Source organism: Ambystoma mexicanum, chromosome 7p, assembly GCF_040938575.1.
Source record: "Ambystoma mexicanum isolate Mex_15411 chromosome 7p, UKY_AmexF1_1, whole genome shotgun sequence".
Classification (NCBI taxonomy): Eukaryota; Metazoa; Chordata; class Amphibia; order Caudata; family Ambystomatidae; genus Ambystoma; species Ambystoma mexicanum.
Window position 1 is genome coordinate 604207851 of NC_090939.1, and position 21556 is coordinate 604229406.

Consider the following 21556-nt stretch of genomic DNA (forward strand, 5'->3'; position numbering starts at 1 on the left):
TGCTCTCAATGTTGCAAGGCATCGAACAGAATGTGACCACAGCCAGACGCCCCCCTGACAGAGCTATTACAATTTACTCACTGTAGTGACTAACTTACTCCTATTCCATAGTGCCGAGTTCTCCAAACTGCATGCGCGTCCCTCGCTAGGGATGGGCACTGAACCTTTTTCACCCAAAAAAGTCTTGCCTCTTTAAATGTAGCTGCGCGCAGGGACTCCGCTGTCCGGTGCCACACCTCAGTCCCCTTTTGAAGCGTCGGCTAGATTAAACTGCCCAACTACATTGCTCTTTTTAAGTGGGGAGGATGGTTTAACTTATGGAGGAAAGGGACTATGGATTAGGAGTACGTTAATCACTACAGTGAGTAACTTGTAATTACTCCTATGCCCCGTCCCCTTTCCTCCATAATGCATGGGCGATTACCTCTGATTGTATTCCAAGGGAGCTGAGACGTTGATGAACTTAAGAGAACAGGTTCCTCAGGACTGCTTGCCCTAAGGCCACATCTGAGAGTGCACTGCCATCTAGACAATAATGCTTGCAGAATGCTGAAACGGTAGCCCACATAGCCGCCGTGCTGATCGTTTGCCATGGCACATGCCTCTGAAGGGCGACTGACCATAGGAGCGTGAAGATTTGCCTCCTGAATGGCCGCGCCCATCTACCTAGCTATGGAGGCCTTTGATGCCTGACAACCAGGCTTTGAACCACTAAAAGTGATGAATAATGCATCTGACTTGCGGAAGCCTTTCGTCTTGTCCAGGCAGAACCTCAGTGCAATACCTTTTCTGCCTCGTCCTTTCGGTTGGGAAAGAAATTTGGTAGGACTGTGTCCTCGTTGAGATGAAACAAAGACACCGCCTTTGGGAGAAACAAAGGGCGGGTTTGGAGCACCACCATGTCCTGCTCGAACATGGTATAGGGTTCCGAGGCCCTGAATCTCGCTGACCCTGTGCGCTGAAGTAAGGCCCACCAGAAGAGCCGTCTTAATTGTGACCACCCTGATGTCGGTGGATGCCATGGCTTGAACGGTTTATTAACCATGGTGCCCAGCACCACACTGACGTCCCAGACCGGGTGTGGACGTTTGACGGTGGGTACAACCTTATCAGACTTGTAAGATGCCTCTTGATCACAGGGTTCGAAGTGGAGGAGCCTTTGTCTGTCTGAATTTCTGTAAACTCCTATCGGTGCCAGGTATGTACGGCACGTGTCAACCTGCACACCTGACTCTGAGAACGATACCATCTGATCCAATGTGCACGCCAATGGGTCTATGCTCCTTTCCTTGGCCCAGCACCAGAACCTGGTCCATTTGCTCTTGTATTGGCTTCAGGTGGAGTCACTTCTTGCCTTCTGTATTATCTTCAGGTTGTCCTGAGACAGCTCAAGGTGCTGCAGGGTTACATACTCAGGAACCAGGCTGCTAGGGATAATTTCTCCGGGGCATGGTGAACCACCGTCCCCCTACACCCCACTGCTGGGAGAGGAGCAGGACTCCCCAGACTGGAAGAGGCACCGGGCCTGTGTTGTAAGCCTCATGAGGTCCAAAAATCATCATCTGGCTGGCCACTGTGGCACTATCAGTATTAAACACAAGCGCCAAGCTTCTCTGATCTTGCAGATGACCTTGTGAATTAGTGGTGTTGGGGGAAATGCGTAATCCCACATCCAGTCCCTTTGCAGGTGTAGGGCATCCCTTAGAGCGTCTCTGCCCCTGCCCAGCCAGAAAGCAAACTGTTGGCCTCGCTGGATCTGTTCCATAGCAAATAGGTCTATGTGGGGCTGGCCCCACCTCCTGAAAATCTCCAGCAGGACCGGTTTTTCCAATTGCCACTAGTAGTTGTCGACATCAAACTTGCTGAGCCTGTCCGCCTCTAGCTTGGACTCCCCAGAAGATGGATTGCAGACAGCCATATGTTGTGGGATATAGCCTTTTCCCAGATCTGGTGCCCCCTTGCTTGTTGATGTAATACATGCAAGCGGAGCCGTCTGACTGAATGTAAACAGAGCTGTCCTTGACCACCGGTAGGAAGGCCCGGAGAGGCAGCAGTATGGCCGTTAGCTCGAGCAAGTTGTTGTGACTCGTCCTGTCCTCCTTTGACCACAGACCATGTACACTGTGGCTGCTGAGAGTGGCTCCCCATTCGTCCAGGGAGGAGTCTGTCATGATGGTATGGGTAGGTAGGGGCTGTCTGAACGGTTTGCCCACCGTAAGATTGGTCTCTTGCCTCCGCCATACCAAATTCTGGTGGAGTTCCGCCGGAATGGTGACTGAAGCTGACTAGGAGCCAGTCTCCTGGTTACAGGAGGCTACCAGGTGCAACTGAACCCTCCTCATTTTGAGCCTTGTATGCAGAATGGCCAGCAGGCACGCCGCCATAACTCCCAACACATGCTGGTACCACCAGGCCGAAGTTGTCGACCTGCTGAGAAAATGTCCAGTAGCCGCCTTCAGCACTCCCACCCTCTCTGTCTTGGGGAAGATCCTCTGCGCCTTGGTATCCCACTTCAGACCAAGCAAGACCAAGGCTTGGGTCGGATGGAGCTGAGACTTTCTCTGGTTGATGGAGAACCCCAGATCTTAAAGGATGTCCATCAATCTGGAGGCCGTATTCCAAGCATCCTCAGGGGATTCCGCCCAGACCAACCAATCGTTGAGGTATGGGTAGCCATGGTGGCCCTTCAGGTACAGGGAGCATGGCCAGTCTCCCCCACACAGAGACTCCACTATCAGAGTTGGCCTAACCATACTGATCTTTTGGAGGGGTAAGCAGAGGTTTAAGAAGGATAGATCGAGAACCACTCACAGGCCTGCCTGGTTCGTCTTCTGTATTGCGAACATTTTGCAAATAAAACTGCTAGCCTATCAGAGAGGGGGTGGTCTTCTACTGCCCCACGTATTACAGGTGTTGCAATCTCGGCGAGGAGAGCTGGTGTCCCAAACTGAGGGAAGGGTGGTGAGAACAGTGGGCTTGGAAGGAGAGGGAGGCAGAACCCATGCAAGGCCAATGATAGGATCCATGAATCCTCGAAGAAAGTCCGGCAGGACTGAATGTGTAGAGCAAGCCTGACCCACCACTGGAAAATTGTGGACCTTGATGACAGCATCATTGTTTTTTTACGAGGCTGCCCTACGAGGCTGGTGCCTGGGAGGGGGACTGGAAGAAGCGAAGAAGCCTGTGTAGGCTGGGGGACCTTTCAGGCTGCCTGGCTCTCTGTGTCTGGAAGCCACTGACTCCAAGGAAACGTTCTTGCCCGGTCTGATTGGGCTTGCCCCCGAGTGTACGGCTTGGATGCAGGCTTTGCCAGTATAGCCAATGACTTGGCGGTTGAGAACTGTTCTTTTTCTTGTAAAGTTCCTAGTCTGTGAATCAATGGAACAAATCCCCCCCCTTCAAAAGGGAGATCTAGGATACAGTCTTGAATGTCCAGGTTAAACCTGGTAGCTTTGAGCCACGCCATCTGTCTCATATCAGTGGCCACACAAATGGCCCTGCTGGCGGTGGCAATATGGGCCACCGACAATTCCATTATGTCCTGTGCCACTAGCCTGGCTTCGGGCCAATCCTGCCTTGAAGGACACTTGTCTGTGTACTAGCAGATCTGGAAGGAAGTCTGCAATTTCCCTCCAAAGTCTCTGATTAGCAGAGGCCAGCATTGCGTCTGCTTGCCGCAGGTGGAGGCTGGCGTTGGAATACATTTTCATTCCATAGGCCTCCCGAGTTTTCTCCTCATTGCCCAACAATGCTGTGGTAGAGGAGGACGATGCGGATACCTGCGGTTTGTCATACATGGAAGCCGCTGCTATCACCGAGGAATGCGGCTGAGGTTGAACCGCTAGGAGGAGAGTATCTCCTTCGGCCTGCCTACATTTGACATCCAAACGCTTGTTTGTGGGCTGTGTTGAGTGGGGCTTGGAGCAGGCCTTTTTTACCAGAGCTTCCACATCTTTCTGGAGAGGAATGCCCAATCTGGTAGCTGATATGATGGTCAGGTGGCCATTGGTCCTTTGTCCTTGGGCATGGGTGCCGCGCCCCCTTGGTCTGCCGGGTCACTGGGTGGAGTCGCTGGTGGACCTACCATGGCCTGAGGGGCCGCAAGCGCCAGTGATAGCGCTATGATGCTAGGCTGAACGGGAGCCAGGGTCGGTGTAGACGGGGAAACCACCGGGACGAAAGGTGGAGCTGGATGCAGCTGAACTGGAGCCGAAGGCTGTGGAGGCATAGGTGGAAGCATCTCCTTAATAATCCCCTTTAGTATGCTCCCCATTTGAGGAGACTTCATCAAAGTGAGACATTTCTCAAAGAATCATTCCTTGCATGCTGGGGATGCGTGCTCCTGCAATGGTGCAACCGGCGTGAAGGGCTGAGCTCTTCCTGTGCCATGTCTGCCCTGCGAGTAACTCGCCTCTGTGTAATGCACCGACAATGAGGGCACCAGGTAGGCTGTGCACCATGTTATCTGTGGTGAGCATGGGAGACCATTCCACCCTTTGAGTGTAGTCCTACCCTTGAGTGGCGTGCGTCTGCGTGTGACATCATTTTGTCAGTCTGAGCTGCCATTTTGTCCTGGACTGACTTGTTAGGACTGGTTTTCCTGCTTGATCCCTGTTCCTGAATACATGGTGTGTCAATGCAGGGTGTGAGATCATGAATGGAATGCCATGAGAGTGTCTGGAATGTTTGAGGTTGAATGCGATTCCACCTAGGGCAGTTGGAAGATGTAGCCTGGGTGGTGGAAGCCAATGGGCTCCCCTCTGTCCCCTTTGTGTTATGGCTTCTTCATGATGGTTCGGATTGGATGTTTGTTGGCCCAATGTGGGGCAGGCAGTCCTCTAGTGTGGCAGGCTGGTGATCCGCCAGTGTCAGTGGTGGGTGGAAGGTCTTTGTGTGCGGTTTGTGAGGTTCGCCAGTGGTGGACGGGAGGTGTTGTTGGTCCCTCATGATGGTTTCGGAATGTATGTTTGTTGGCCCAATGTGGGGCAGGTAGTGCTCCAGTGTGGCAGGTTGGTGACTCGCCTGTGGCAGTGGTGGGTGGTGTAATGCTCACCTGACTCCCACGGAGACGCTGACCAGGTCTGGACTGCTGCGGCCTCTTCTAAGGTGATGCGCAGAACTCGGAAGACCGACTGGACAGGACCCCCAAATCTCGCTTGTCTGACTCGCAGGAGAATCCTTCTGCAGATGGAGAAAGGGGATTAACTACCTGCTGAGTAGCGCGTCGGCCTCCCACTTCCCTCTTCTCAGACCACCTCCGAAATTCCCCGTTAACTCTCACCTTAAGGTTTGAAAGGACGAGCTCTCCATCCTGCTTCTGGTGCAGGGGTGCGATTATATCCAGTTACTTCACTGGTGTTCCGATTGGTGAGGATCCAAGCTTACTTGACTTTCCTGGCAAGGTGCCGTAAGTATACTGTTGTAAAAGTTCAAGAGTTGGCCTCCTTTTCCATTTGCCTTTATATTCAGTAGTCCGTCTCTTATCTCTTTTATCACAGGTGCAGAGTGAAGATTTTGCATAGAGGAAATAATTCTCCGAAGGTAAACTCAGGTGAGTTATGATGGGTGGTTCCTTTAATGTCCTTATATTCACCCACTAATGCTTGTGTCTTTTTTCCCCATAGGGGCCGGGGTACGGTACTGCCGAAGAAGCGGCGCCGACCCGAGATGAGGGAAGATTCTCCCAACAATAATCAGGTAAGTCTTATGGCAAAAATCTGGCTTTCCTCAATATGTTCCTTTTGCTCACCTTTTGTTCTTCTCTTCCCCCTTAGGCGCAGGTATGCGGCAGATCGTGCAGATGGTCGCTAAGGAGCATGGAGATGCCTCGTGAACAGGTGAGTGGAACGCGGCGCTGCAGCGAGCAACGCGATGCGTCTTTAAAATAAATGTCTTCCCTTAGGATCGCCGGTGTGATGACTCCGGACTCCGGGTAGAAGCAGGTAATGTTCTTCTGTTCACCTTTTCCCTTCTCTTCTTTCCTTTCAGGTGTTCCAGGATGGAGGCGGGCGTGGCTGGAGTCAGGATGCAGGAGCAGACACGGTGAGCGTCCAGCTGCTAGCTGCAGAACAACGCGAAGCGTGAGCTGCTGTCTGGCCGTGGCTTAAATATCCCCCAAAGTAGTTCCTGGTACGTATTCTTCCCCGGCCACACCCGAGTGGCAAAATAGTCCCACAGGTAAAATAGTCCCTTTCAGGCCTCAGAGGTCTGGATCTGGCAGCACGGTCTGCATCAGGTAAGTTCACATAAACACTCCCTTTATGAGCCTGGTGCCTATGGCGCCAGGACTGAGGTCCAAAATGAGCCTGGCGCCAAAGGCGCCCGGACAGTGTCCAAAGGGCCCCTACTAGGGGTTGCTGGCTTTTTCCCCGGGAACATGATGTCTGCTTCCGGGGACGCTGGTCCTGGACTGGTTCTCCGGGAGTAGGCATCATGACAGGTGGAAGGAGGATATGTGATGTTTTTGGTGGATGTGGTTTGGTGCAATGTTGGTGTGGTGCCACTACCTGTGGGTTAGTTATGCCTGGTTGGTCAGCCATCTCTAGGCCGGCAAAGCGGATGTGCCTGTGTCAGGTGTGCAGGTGTATGGTGTGTGTGCGGTGCGGTCTGGTTGCAAGGCGTTCTTTTTGAGCGGAATGGAAGGAGGTGTGTTATGACTGGTTTTCCTGCCTACACCCTGTTTTTGTGTAATTTTGCAGATGTATGTTCTCACACCGGAGTGTGTTGATAGAGTATCCAGTGGAAAACGGCGACTGCAATGCTTGCTGGATGGTGCGACGTTGTTGTGGATGCATAGTTTGCATTGATTGATGTGTGTTTCTTCGATGTGTGATTTAGTGATCAGTGGGAAAAGACCACTCCCTGTGGTTTGCTGGTCGAGAATGGCTCCAGTTGTGGTACCAGTATCTTGTGGTGTACATAGTCACTGGTTGGAGGCCTTCTGTGTAGTTTAATTATATCTTTATATGAGGTCTGTGTAGTCCTGTGTGGATGTGAAAATAGTAATTTATGGTTTGTTTGTGTGAGCCCAATCTAGGATTATTTCATCATTCAAATGTTTATGTTGGTGTGGTGCCGCTACCTGTGGGTTAGTTACGCCTGGTTGGTCAGCCTTCTCCCTGCCGGCTAAGCGAATGTACATGTGTCAGCTATGGTTGTGTGCGGTGCTTTCTGGTTACGAAGGATTTCCTGCTTGGTCCCTGTTCCTTGATGTGATGATAGGTTATTTATAACGCGCTTGATACCCAGAGGTTTCTAAGCGTGGACCCGGGGATCGAACCTGTGTTGCTCTGCGCCGTCTTGCTTCCAAGGCGAGCACATTGCTGCTGAGCTATCCTCCCGAGACTAAAATACATGGTGTGTGAATGCAGGGTTTGATGTCATGAATGGAATGCCTTGAGAGTGCCTGGAATGTTTAGGGTTGAATGCGATTCCACCCAAGGCAGTTGGAAGATGTAGCCTTGGTGGTAGGAATCTGTGGGCTCCCCTCTGTACATCCCCATCTCCTTTATTTACCTGATTAACCTGTAACCTGATTAAAGAGTCCTGAAGAATATCATTTTTTAGCATCTCTTATACCTATGAACTTAACATCGACGAGCGTTGGATGTGCGTGTCCATCGAGGTACTGGCTCTGGCCTTTACCTGTTTGCTTGAAAGTGTAGGTTAGGGCGTTCTCTGCACCGCAGGTGTGGCCCCTGGTAGGCTTACTGCCCTCAGCCATGGAGTCGGCAGTGCTATTCATGCAGATGCCCCCTCGGGCCTACGCCTTGTAATAGGGAGATTTCCCGGTACAAGAGCCTTCTGGCTCCTCAGCGCTGGGACCGGGAGGATCTGTGCATCCCTCGGCCGTTGGGCTGTTAGCTCGATGAGCCTCGGTACCCTGACTGGTGACAGGACCTGAGCGGCCCCTCCCGCTTGGCTGCTTCCCGGGAAAGGAATCACCTTTTCTGGGTGCTTTTGAAAATAGAACACTTACCTTGGCCTAAGATTTCCTGCGCACGTACTCCTTGATGTGCTCCAGTGGAGATCTGGCAAACAGTTCCCTCCACCTCACAAGCCGGTTTTTGAGTGACCGGGTACCAAGGGTTTCGAATGCCGAACAGCTGTCCCAGCCGTGATCTTCGCCGAGACAGTGAAGACCGAGCGTATACGGGTCAGACACCAGAAATGATCTGTCACAGGAAGGCCACCTACTGAAGCCCACCGAGGCCAACATGCGCCGGAGAGGGGTGAGGCACCGGAGCCCGATGTATAACAAAGTTTGTAGGAATTAGAAAATATAAGAATAAATAGTGGGACAAAGGTCCCCAAGGGAAGAAAGAAACAGGTGGAATTAAGAGATGAAAAAGGCCTCAACCACCAGCGTAGGTGAAGCAGGTCAACTCCCATCAACACGGAAAAGAGGACTGAGGTGTAGCGCCGGGACATGCCCCCGCATGCAGCTAAATTTAAAGAGGTACAAAGTTTTTGGGTGAAAAAGGTTCTGTTCCCGTCCCCAGCGAGGGACGCCCATGCAGTATGGAGGAAAGGGGACAGGACGTAGGAGTAAGGTTGTTGATGGTGCCATGCTCCCTGCTGGCTATTAAATGTTTCCTGATCTAGTATGCACTATGTACCCAGAGTTAGCTCAATGAAAATACATCACTTCAATATTGCTGCAAAATTGCAACCACTGTCTACTTTTAAATAACTGCAGAAGAAAAATGTCAATTTACATACACTGGCTCACATGGAACTAGCTTGTTAAGGAGATGGGATGTACATTCCAAAATCAAAGTAATACGTTATATATTGCACCCAGTATTTTAAAATAGGAGAACTGATAGAAATTTTTTATTTTCGAACGGGATCAACACAAATTATGAATTTATCACAAATACTGTACAAACCCTCACCAGGCTCAATAGGACTAGAGATGCCACCACTGGTACATCCACAACATCCTTGGACAGGACGTTTGAACTTGGGTTCTGCTGCTTAGACAAATAATATAACCAATGAAATGCCAGGTCAAATTATAAAATAGTTTCTTGGGAGTAGGCTTGTACATACATTATATTTTACGAGAGGGGGCGATGCCACAACATGAAATGACTAATTTGTGCTAATAGGATACGAAGGTGATTTTAATGTCCCAAAATCACATATCATAAATGCAAGGTCACTGATGGCCCAGGTAAGAAAGCATGTTTACTAATAGTTTAATGATGCATGGCATGACTATTATGGATTGTTGTACAGTAGCATTTTTTTGATGCAAGTATACATGTAGTGCTTCCACACTGGGCCTACCTTTTCTCTCAGCAGACAACGATCGTGGATGGTAGAAAGGTATCTATAATGAATTTTAATCAGCTGGTCTAGATCCTTTGCTTCTTCTACTTGATGCTGGAATTCCAGACCCGTACTATGAAGAATCTGCAAAATCAATGTTTTGTTGTAGAAAGACCATTAACAGACCGTCCATTATGAGAAATACATGACAATGGTCACATCCTAAAATATACAATTCTTCTACAGCCATATCACAGTTTAGTAGGTGGAAGCAGCTGGAGGTAGTCCGCAATATCCATTGATATATTAATATTAAATCTCTCAAAGTATGAACTTTAGCTTCTGCCAAACTGCATTATATCTCTGTTAGGTAGATAAATATCTGCGTACCTGTTTGAGACTATGAAACTCACAAAGATAAAGTCTAGAAATAGTGGGACAACATGATACTATCTGGCAAGTACAAATAAGTTGCACTTTTGCATAGAATTGCATAACTGGAAAATAGGTTGGCAGTGTTCAGATGATTACATTCACTGAAACAGCATGAATGATCCTTTATTGACAAAAAGAACACCAGATCCCTGTGCGTGTTATAACACGGTGGGTGGTAACCCAGTCGTCCCAGGACCAATATGCAAAGTATTTTATTTCCTGCCAAGAACAAGTTTCTTATTGCTTCAAAGTAATGGGGAAATTCAGTGTATGTAAATTGAAACGGTAGCAGAATTGCAGTTTAGCATGGATGGTTTGAATGACTGTTCAGAAAGGCATGGGGGTAACTGTGTTTTGTGAAATGTAGTGAGGTCTTTGAATGAGTGGGAGAAGTACTCATCTCAATCATCAAAGATATGAGAACTCATTATGAGCTGGGCAGAGTTTTGGTAAGTAAAGCTGCTGGAAGAAACAACCACATCCGTTGATGGTATTTCTGAAACTCGGCTGCATTTAGCGTGCACCACTGACGGAGGTGGTATTTCTTAAATACTACTGGCAGTATTCCAGAAATGTTAACACCCCCAAGGGTAAGCAGTTCCTTTTTCTTGATTTGTTTGTATGGGTTTTGTAAGGAAGGCATGGTATCGAAGTAAGACGAACATGTGACCACAGTTCAAGGGTGTTTATTGAACTTTGACAAGGGGGTGAAAAACGCCTATCTAAACCTAAATCTACAGATAGGAGCAAGCTACAACCATCAAATAATAATAATGCAGTCCTAGTGGAGTATTGTCAAAATAAAAGGGCCTATACTAAAAAACCTATTGCCAATCCTTACCACAAATTTACAAATAGTGTGGGGGAATGTTGATGCAAAGGAAAGTAGTGTTTACAAAATGATAAATCAGGATGTTCGGGCCGTTGGCCTCCCTGCCCCAGGTTTTCAGCATGGGGCAAGGCAGTTCACTGGATCCAAGCACACACTCTGGCTTCCTCGACACGAGGATACAGTTCCAATTCCAGCATGAGGGCCTTCTATGCCCAAGGCTCTTTTCTCATCAAAGTCTCTTGACTCCCAAAGCCAGATGTACCAAACAAAAACAAAGTTATTTTCTTCTTACAATTGTGTGATTCGGGCGTCCCTCTCTGGATCCCCTCAGCCGGGCTCAGATCCCTTTTACACTTTCAATCAGTCTCCCGCAACCGGGTTCACACCAATTGCATTTCACTTCATACTTATTATGCAGGACCACTTCGATACAAAGTTCCTTTTTTACAATGCAGTTGCCATCAGTTGGATACCTAATAAAGACCTTCGAATGAGCACCCACGTGGCACCGGACCACTCTGTACACAGTATCTTATTTGGCTTTTTCAAAGTACATTCACTCCTTTAGTTTCCACTTGTTTGTACCTCTTAACATGCCCTTCAAACACTGTCCTTTGTGGATTTCTTCATACAATGTTGCTGCTTGCAACCTTGGTTCAAACACAAGCTGATTTTGTATCAGTTTCTCTGACTCACCGGCTGTGCTGCTTTTACTGGCGCAGCTTTCTTTCAGGATCCAAGGACAGTGCCACAGAGGCCATCGCTCCTTCCGGCCTGGGTTATTGACACGGGAGTGCCCCGGATACCTTTGATGCACAGTGTAGGATTGTTCAGCTTCACTTGCCAGTTATAGGCTTCTCTCTTCTCAAGGCTTGTGAAAATAACCGTTTCTAGAGGTCAAGGGTACTTCCCTCCTTGCAACCCTCTCCGGTCTTGCCACCTTTCTTCTAGTGTTAAACTGCCATCTTGCAACTGCTGCTTCCTTGTGTGCTTTTCCTCGCTCAGAGTGTGCTTTCATGCTCTGCCTTTTATCCGTGTGAGGAAGTGTGATGGGAGACAGGTGTATGTAATGATCAGTAACAGCCTGAACTTGTCTCACCGTGGTGTTGGGACATGTCAGGCATACGGCTCTGGTGTTAGTCTGTTGTCGCCCACAATGAGCTGTCCATGAGAAAGTGTGTGTGTCAGGAAAGGGGGTCAGGCGGGGGGTTAAGCTTCTAGGTATCCTACCTGGTAGGATGACGAAAAGGTGTTACAAGGAAGGGGATACCGCGTCTCACCCTTCGGCGTCCCACTTCCACTCCCTGAAGACACCAAATCCGGGGTATCCTCCCGCACTGGTCCACCCCCAGGAATAGCGATGGCCGTGTCCTGGCCACCTGGATGACAGAACCCCGGGGACTAGCGGGTGAGACACCTTCAGGTTTCTCACAGTTTCCACCATCATGAAATGGATATTGTACAGACAACTACTGTACATCCTTTATGTGATAAAGGGACAATTTTAAGTGTTACATGTGTAAGGTGGTGAGAGAGGGCACCAGAGATGGCAGACCTCTAACCCCCTTCCAATGGCCCAGCCATTTTACTGTGCTGAAGCTTCTGTACATTAAAAAAAGTCTTCCGGTGCACAATTTTGAATCTTTACCTCTACCTCTAAGGTGAAGGTAAAAATAGGCAGACTTTAGGCAAAAGTCTGCCTGCAGTACCACTGGCAATAGTCTCATGGAATATCATTGGTGGTATCTGACTCAACTCAGAATGTGGGGGATGGAAAATCCTAGGGTATTTGGCAAATATCGCCCGATTTTCTGTTACTGATAGCCTCTTAATGAACCCTGTGGCATTTTCATCAGTCAGCGGATTTTGTGGCAGTGAATCCATAACCTAAAACGAGTTAAGCCAATGACCTCATTGTGTTTCTCATGCCTCTAACACCTTGGTGTCAATGAAGAGTCAGTACAGAAAATAGTACAGTAATTGCTAATGATCAGTGGAAAGGCAGGCAAAAAGGACCACACAAAGATGCATGCAAAAAATATTTTTCCACATAAATTACTGGCTGTGAAAGAAGAATTTTGGGAACAAAACAACTCCAAGAGAACAGAGGGCAAATTAATTGATTATTTTAAAATATAATGGCAGATAAGGAGGACACATTCTCTAGAGGTTATGTTATTATGGAGTCCAAAAGAATTAACGGCTACAGAAGAACATTTTTCTCTTCGTGTTAGCGGGATTCATAAAGCGCATATCTGTCGTGTATTTGACTTTGTTGCGCAGTTGACTATCTCGAGTGACAATTAATGTATTGGTGTGTACTGTGCTAAGGCGGTCATGGGATGTGTCTCTGTGGGTCCATGAGGTGAAAGGGCTTGTGGGAGCGATGGGGGGGGGAGGGGTCAGGAAGCAGCCTTGGGTAGCTATAAGCCTTCCCCATCTCCTACATGTCCCGATTTGTTGATGCAATGTAACAGTACTGGCAGGCAGGGGTTTTAGGTATCTATAAGGCCTTCCACTTTTCCTATCTGAAGGAAGGTGCATGTTTAGGTCTCTGGATTTGGAGAGGTGAGGTCATGACAGGGGGCAGGATACTTATTGGGTCTTGCCATCTCCTACTGGTCGTTTGTTGAGACGATATATGACAATTTCTGTGATTCCTCGTTAGTGCGGTCAGGGGGCTCAGGTACCAATATGCCCGTCGCTCTTTCTACCAGAAGGAATGTTATTGAATGGGTCTGCAGGGTTGACTAAGTAAGGAGTCCTGAGAGGGGAGTCAGAAACATGTAGGACAAACTATTTCCCTACTTGTCTGGGTTCTTTTGATGTCATATGTGATGCATAAGTACATCTGAGATTACTAGACATTGCTTTCACACAGCTGTTTTGGGTACCAATAGGTCCTCCCCACCTCCCAAATGGTAGGAAGGTCATGGTTTGCTTATGTGCGAAGCCAAGCATCTGTGTGGTTCATGTTCAGTGCTGTTAGGCAGGCGATGGTGTTCGAGACCAAATGCCCCCCACCTCCTACATATAGGGGTGTAACAGAGTGGTAAGTGAAGTGAGTTGTCCTGGCATGGTGGTCGAGTATCTTTGGGCCCTCCCCATTGCCTACCTGTAGGAGTCATTGTGCAGGTCTGTGGGGTTGGTATAGGTATGAGGAAGCCGTCCATGATGGGTTATTTTTTATTGTGTGATTTTTATCTAACACTTAACAGCCATTGTCATGGCCTCAAATCGCTTCAAGTTGTGTGGAAGCTCTGCAGTCATGGTAAACAGTGCTTTGTGATAAGGGAGATGTATTTAACAAATACTCTTCACGTTACATGCAAATGACATGTTTTTAAGCAGGAAATACTAGTACTGTAATGTTATTCTTAGTCGTTGTCTGAGTTGTACATATGGATATGTAATTTACTATGTCAGTAAATGTGTGTTGTCATAGCATGGATCTAACTAATATGGGACGCGGTGCAGAAAGGAAAGGCAAGCAACTTGTATGAATGTGACTACCTAATCCTAGAGCAAATGAATGGGGTTGCAGGCTCTGCAATACCTTCTCGTAATATTTAGCAGTTTTATGTGTTGGGTGTGGGGTGCAGTGCCATTTGCTTTGCCAGGTGTTAAGGTTTTTCAGAACCTACTCTGGTGTGGGGTTCTAAAAAAGAAAACATACACTTAAGCTCTAGCCCAAACTTTTAATGGAAACACAGCTATTTTAGTTTATTGTTAAAAGCGCACACCTAGCTCAAGAGCAGCGTAGAGCTCTACAGGGTGTGGCTAACCAGCATATGGCCTGGCATCTTTTAACAGTAGCACAGTATTGTGAGCTACGGTCTGTGCGTTGGTCTTTACACCCTTTGGGATTGGTCTTCGGTCAGGCGTTGTTGAAAATGCCTAATTTTGAGAGAATTGAGGAATTGTGGGGCATTCCCAGCAGATACCGGGATTGAGTTCCAAAGGGTGCATGCATGACAAGAGAAGAACAAATTACTTACAACGGTATAGTTCTTTTACTTTTGACGGGATGTTCCTCCCACAGACTCCATGGGAATGGGGACACAGAACCACGGGCACCGTTGCTAGCGGTGCCGGTGCTTCCGTGACAACTCCGCCTACCGGGGCCAGACCTGCCAGGTGCAACGGCTCAGGAAGGCAGAGTTGGAGTGTGACCGTCGGCCGGCACCCTTATTTCTGGGCCGCTACACTCGGAACGAGGTCCTATGTCCCTCAACTGTTACCATTCCTGTGTCTGCACGTGATATCAATGAGAGTATAAATGCCACGCAATGCGCCCCCATTGCATCAGTTCTAGTTTTTCCCTCTTTCTGCACAGCCAACTTGACGATAAATAACCCACATGGGTGTTGAAAGAGAAAAGTGTATTAAAATGACACCCGCATTCAGAGGGGTAGGTTTGGAGGGCGAAGAGGAATCCATGGGAGGAATATTCAGTAGAAAGAACATTACCAAGGACAAGTAATGTGTTTTTCTAATAGACTGTGTCCTCCCATGGATTTGTCATCTTAGATAGCCTCCCATAGCAGTTTTGTAGATGGAGGTGGGAGAAGTGATTTTTATCCAATGTTCCATTGATTGATTGATACTGTGCAGAACAGCTCTTCCAAATCGAGCCTCCTGACCCAACAGAGGGTCAAAGCAATAATGCTTTGAGAAAGTGTTTAGTGAGGACCAGGTTGCAGCATTACAAATGTCCTGCACTGGTACACCTCTTTGAAAAGCCGAAGTGGTAGCCACTCCTACGGTGGAATGGGCTTTCAGGTTTTCAGGAACATCTTTTCCTGCAATGAAGCAGCACTCTGAAATGAAAAGGATGACGCAACATGATAACATTTTTTTGGTCACTGCTTGGCCTAGCCTGTGGCCAGTATAACAAATAAATAGTTGGTCATCTATTTGCCATCCTAGAAATGAAGAAGTTAAGAGCCCTTTTCAAATCTAGTCTGTGTTACCACTCTTAATCCTTAGAAGGGTGAGGAAGTGGGTAAAAGACTGGTAAAGTTATTTTCTGTATCATATGGAATTCAGACACCACGTTGGTAAAGGAAGGAGGGATGAACCCTCAAGGCTACCTTCTCCTTGGAGAATATAGTAAAAGGAGGTCTACATGACAAAGCTTGTAGCTCACTCACTCTGCGAGCAGAAGTGATGGCCACCAAAAAGGTTGTTTCCAATTTTAATAACCTGAGTGGACAAGAATGGAGAGGTTCAAATGGAGCTCCCATTAAAAAGGTTACCCCTTAAGAAAGGGCCCAAGTAAACATGTTAAAGGTCAATTGGTTGTGTGACAATTGTGAGTGAGTCCCCATAAAGTGAATAGAACACTGGTGTATAAATTGGGTGCCATGCATGGCGATAAACGTGACCACATGAGTTAAAGGTTGTTACATAATTAGTGTTGGTTTGATCCGACCAGATATTAGTTTAGTTTATTCATTTATAATGCGCTCCAGACCCAGGGGTATCAGGGTGCAGCAGTTACAGATAATGCGAAGCTTAGTTAACAGGTTATAGAAATTGCAGTGCAATCAAACAGTAGTGCAGTTGAGGATCACAGAGAGGAAAAAAGACTGCACAATGGAATATGCATAGACAAATCATTACATTTTAGACAAGATACAGAGTCATGGTTCGTACAACTAGGATACTAGGGGGGAGAAGGGGGGGCAGACAAATATACAAGAGGGGGTACAGTGATGCGAGAGTGTAGTCCTGAGGGATAGATGTGTATGTACGGACATTAGTTGTTGTTCGACTTAAGCCAGTTGATGTAACTTAGTCTGAACTTTGGGTAGGATTGATCTTCTCTAATGTGGTGTGGTAAGGAATTCCACAGTTGAGCAGCTTTGACGTGGAAGCTGTTTCCACCAACCTTAGATAGCTTGAATCTAGGGACGGTGATGCAGTTGGAGTTAATAAGTTGTGTGGGTCTATTGGAGATACTTCGTTGAAGTCTGTTCATGAGATAGCTAGGGGCAGTGTTGTTCAATGCCTTGTGAGTCAGGGAGGCCGTTTTTTATATTGAATTTTGTTAAGGGTAGAGAGCCAGTTATTTTGGCGCCTTATCACCGATGTATGTGATCTTTTGGGCACTCCAACGGCTGCTCTTAAGGCATTGTTTTAAAGGATTTTAATTTTTTGGATGATAGATTTGTTGGCCCCAATGTATAATGCATTGCAATAGTCGAGCCTTGATAGGATCAGGGCTCTTGCCAAGGTGACGCAATTGTCATCTGAGAGAAATGCTTTGCCAGTTCTGATCGATTTACATGTGTAGGCTGTGGCAGAGGCCATGGTGCTTACTTGTTTAGCTAGGGGGAGGGTAGAGTCAAGGTAGAAGCCGAGCGTTTTTACTTCCTTGGCCACCTTAATAAGGTTACCATCTGTGATGAAAGATGAGTAATCCTGTCCCAATTTCTTCAGGTTAGTGCGGGTGCCCAAAATGATAAGCTCCGCTTTGTCATGATTCAGGCATAGACCGTGAGTAGCCATCCATGCCTGGATGATGAGATACGCCCTATTATTCACCAAGGCCAAATCCTTCTCGTAATCCCCGGAAAGTGGGAGGAGAATCTGGGTATCTGCATAGTTAGTGTAGGTGATACCGAGAAGGACCAAATCATCAAAGAGGGGCTTGGTAAATATGTTATATAAGATGGGGGAGACACAGGATCCCTGGGGCACACCACAGGTGATGGGAATGGGGTCTGCTGCTGCTGAGGGAGAGAAGACCCTCATGGTTCTGTCGCTTCAGAAGGACTCAATCCAAGTCTTAGTATCTTTAGAGAAATGGGCAGCTGAATCCAGGTGTCTGCATAAGACCTTGTGATCCACAAGGTCGAATGCAGCTGAGAGGTCAAGTAGTAGAAGTAGGGCTGATTTCCCCTCGTCTCTCAGCTCATCAACCTGTGCCTTCATATCGATAAGGGCAGTCTCAGTTCCATGTTGGGGGAGGAAGCCCGATTGACGTGCTCCAAGGAGTTCATGTTGCACCAAGTATTTTTGAATTTGGAGATATGCAACTTTATCAAGGATCTTAAGCAGAAAGGGGACCGTTGTAATAGGGCAGTAGTTAGTGGGTATAAGTGGATCTAGAGTTTGTTTCTTTAGTAACAGGAGCACCCATGATTGTTTGAGATTGGATGGGACGGTGCCAGGTGTAAATGAGGTATTGATGAGTTTGGCTATGAAAGGGGCCAGGTCTCTTGCCGCGTCTTTTATAAGCTGAGCAGGACAGAGATCTCCCTGGCAATTAGAGGGCCTGAGTGAACAAATTACTTTCTCTGCCTCAAGGGTAGAGATTTTGTTGAAATTAAATCGGAGGGTCGGGTTAGCCAGTGTTTCCTTCGAAGGAACACTTGAAGAAATGTGATTAGGAGGATGGTTAAGGGATTGTTTTTTTTGGGATATTTTATTTTGAAGGGTAGTTATTTTGTTGGAGAGGGCCTGTTGTATATCAGTGCACCATGTGTTGTCCTTGGTACAGATATCAGGGGTGCTGATGGGGAATTCAAGTTCCTTGAGGATGGGGAATAATTCTTTAGTGCTAGAGTTAGCGCTAGAGATACGTTTATTGTAGGAATTGCGTTTGGCTAGGACAATTTCCTTTTTGTAATGGGATGAGATTTCGGTGAGTTTCGTTTTGTTAGATGAGGTTGGTAGTAGTCTCCAAGTGGTTTCACAACTCCTCTTTAGGTTTCTGAGGTCTTTGAGTTGAGGCGAGAACCATTTGTTCAGATGCGCTTTGGGCTTACTAGGTCTGAGTTTGCTGGGAGCAATGGTGTCAAGTGTAGTTAGCATGATTTTGTTATACTCTTTGACAAGTGAGCCTGGGTCAAGGTGGTCTTCAAGCAGGTTGAGGGTAGGGAGGATCGCTGGGATCACTTTGTCCCTAGTTATATTTTTTTTGTTTCTAGTTCGACAAGGTGGGGCAGTAGGAGTGGTTAGCGGGAGTGGTCTGGTAGTAAGAAGTGAAAAGAACACGAGAAAGTGGTCTGTCCATGGATAAGGGGTGATGGAGGTAATATTGGCCGTGCAATTGTGTTCCAGCAACCAGTCGAGGGTTCTCCCTTTAATGTGGGTGGGTTGGGTGATTTTTTGGGATAGGCCTAATTCGGATAGGGTATTAGCAATGGCAATGGCATACTTGTCTAAAGGGGTCATTGAAGCCCAAGTTGAAATCTCCCAAGACTAATACTTGAGGTGTGGTTTTAAGGTTATTGGATAGAAGAGTGCGAGTGTCCTCCTCAAAAGTTCCAATAGGGCCAGGGGGCCTATAGATAAGGTGAATGGTTAATGTCTGGTATACATTACAGCATGGTGTTCACAGGCATGAATGCAATACATGAATACAATCATAAATCAAGGTGTAAGTATCCAATGTGTATTGGTAATGGGAGAGAAAGCTCAATTGGAGACAAACATTTGAAGGAATAAGAAAGAAGGGTAAGGTAGTTAGTGGTTGTGGAGGAAGGAGGGTGCTTGGCTGTTTGGCCCAGGGCTAAGACCGTAAGGTGATGTAGTACCTTACTGTGTGTTAATTGTCAGGAGTAGAGCTAATGAGCTCTGGATCAAGGGCTCTGTTGGCTAACCTGGGGGGTGTAATGGAGAAACGTTGGTGGGGATAAGGATCTGTCAGTGCTGGTTGGTGGTGCATGAGAAGCGCTAGGTAGTGGGAGCAAGGTGTTTCCGCTTCACCCGGATGGCGAGTGTGTCCATGGTGAGTGGAGGCAGGGCGAGCGTATCTCCTAACAGGGGAAGCCGATGGTTTGTGATGAGTCGCGTAGGTGCTACGCAGGTAGGTAGGTCAGAGGTGGTGGAGGAGTGTCTGGGCCAACCATTGGGTTTTGGCTGGGGTGTGAACGCCAGGTTAGAGTGTGGGGGCTCTGTGGCGCTAGATTGGGGTGTACATGTTTGACCGGGCGTGAAGCCGAGCAAGCATGGTTGTGCTAAAGAGTAGTCTGGGCAGTTTAGAAGAAGGGGTGGGTGGCGCATTGCGCATGCGGTCTGGAAGCACCGAGCAGCCAGCCTTCACCAGTAATGGGTTGTGCTGGACGTGGCACGTCGAGAGCTAAGGGGGGCGTGATAGATGGTGGCGAGGTCTTGAGAGGCACTGTGTGCATGAAATTGATAGTGGCCATTCTTAGTCTGCGGCGTGAGGCGGGGGTGCATGGCCGTGTCGGTGAGGACGTGTGCCCAGTGTGATCACTGCGTGGCTCACAATGGTGTGCAGAGCAAGGTTGCTTGTGAGCCTGGGAATATGGAGAAGGGAGGGGGAGCATGAGTGGGAGGCACACGTAAGCGAGTGGACGCAGGCGAGGGCAGTAGGCGGCGAGGTAGGGCGCTGCCGGTCGCATGAAGGAGAAGTTTAAAAAATTATGTGAACCGCTTGCGGCTGTTGAGAAAGGCAAGGGATTAAGCGCTGGAGACGGAGAACTGTCTCACAACTTAAGTTAGTCTGAACTCACCTTATGGGCCACAGATGCCACTACGACTAGATGGGCAGTCATGGCTATCTTTCGATCCCGGCCACCATCTTGGTTTGCATTTTAAATAGTCAGTGAAGTGCAAGTGATTGGTTGTTCTGAAGGGGGCGTCTGATTGGAGGAATTGGTGCAGTATCCATTGAAGTTTAATTACAGCATTTGTTGAATAGGTCAGGTCACCAACCCCCTGGGCTTGATAGCCTGTCTTAGTGCTGCGTGTAAGTGCAGCCAGAATGGGCAGTGGCAATAGTCAATGAGACAAGGTTAGAGTGAAAACGAGTTTGCCAAAGTGGACCACCCAAGAGGCTTCTGATCTTGTGTTCATCTGGACCACTAGGTGTGGGGAATCTAACATCTTCAATAACCCTCAAATCTCTAGCAAATCATAATCACATTTTTACCAGCGAAGGCCTAATTGGGTTAGCCCTTTGACTCTGGAGACATCAGGCCATCGGTTACAATTAGTGATTGCTGATCACAATACCCATATGTCCTTGTGCCAACCCACAGGGAATCACTGCCAAGTCAGTCATTGACACCTTGCTGAATGTCAGTCCCAGAGGTAGTTCCTCTGCTGTGTTCAGTAATGGTCAAACTCAGTGGAAGAAAGGTGAAGTGACCTGTCAAGTGTCACTTAGCTGTCATCCACAGGAACTAGGTCTGAAAAAGGGACTTGTCAGTTCTCTCCTAGGTTTGGTTGGAGCCCTTAGTGAACACCAGAGACTAAAGTGGGACATTCTCCTGTTAAACTTATTTCCTAAATCCCTAACCACATGTGAGTAGTCTGGGCCTTGCCAAGTTTCCCACTTGGTGAAAAGATTCAGAAGGCCTTGGTGGACCTAGAAAGGTTACCTTAGAGTTTCCTATGAGTATTATGGGTGAGTGTCTTGAGAGATAGACATGGAACCCTGCTTATGGCTACAGAAAGGAGGCCAGTGAAATGTGGGCGTCTCCCTGTCCTGTGCCAGAGTAGCCCTTCTAATGGCTTCAGTGAAGATGGCCTAGTGTCTCCTCACTTGACCCCCACATCAGCAAGATGAGGTAGAAATGTTGCTTAGACAATCCCCCCCCCCCCTTGCTGTCACTGAAACCCCTTATAACAGTCTGGTGTGAACGAGACTGTTTTAGGTGAATTAGTGAACTCACAAAGTTTGGGTGTTGTAGTGATTCAGACAACAAACAAGGAGATCCGACAGATGGTGTCAGATCCATCCTGTGTTGAGCACTCTAGCTGCCATGAAACCAGTTCGGAGGAGGTGGAGGAACATTAAAGGTAAAGCCAGTTTGGGATTCTGTAAGGACACTAGCGCTCTGTATGTTGTCCCCCAGACAGATACACACTCCCCACCAAGACGTAACAACTTGGTGGAGCAGCTGTGTACTGAAAAGTACAGTAGCATTAATGATTTTACGACAGGGTATGAAAACATTTCCTTGTCAGTTTATGCTAAGGAGGAGGCAGCAGTTTCGGCCTTTTCAGAGACATTCAGTGTATTAACTTCTAAAT

The 21556-nt window shown here is 47.7% G+C and overlaps 1 protein-coding gene across 1 annotated transcript in view; it reads right to left on the reverse strand.

Moving 5' to 3' along the window:
- TUBGCP5 (tubulin gamma complex component 5) overlaps window positions 1-21556 on the reverse strand; it is a 1250274-nt gene that overhangs the window by 258606 nt on the left and 970112 nt on the right. Inside the window, exon 20 of the mRNA XM_069636613.1 lies at window positions 9295-9420. Coding sequence (XP_069492714.1) covers window positions 9295-9420 — 126 coding nt within the window. The remainder of the gene's footprint in view (window positions 1-9294; window positions 9421-21556) is intronic.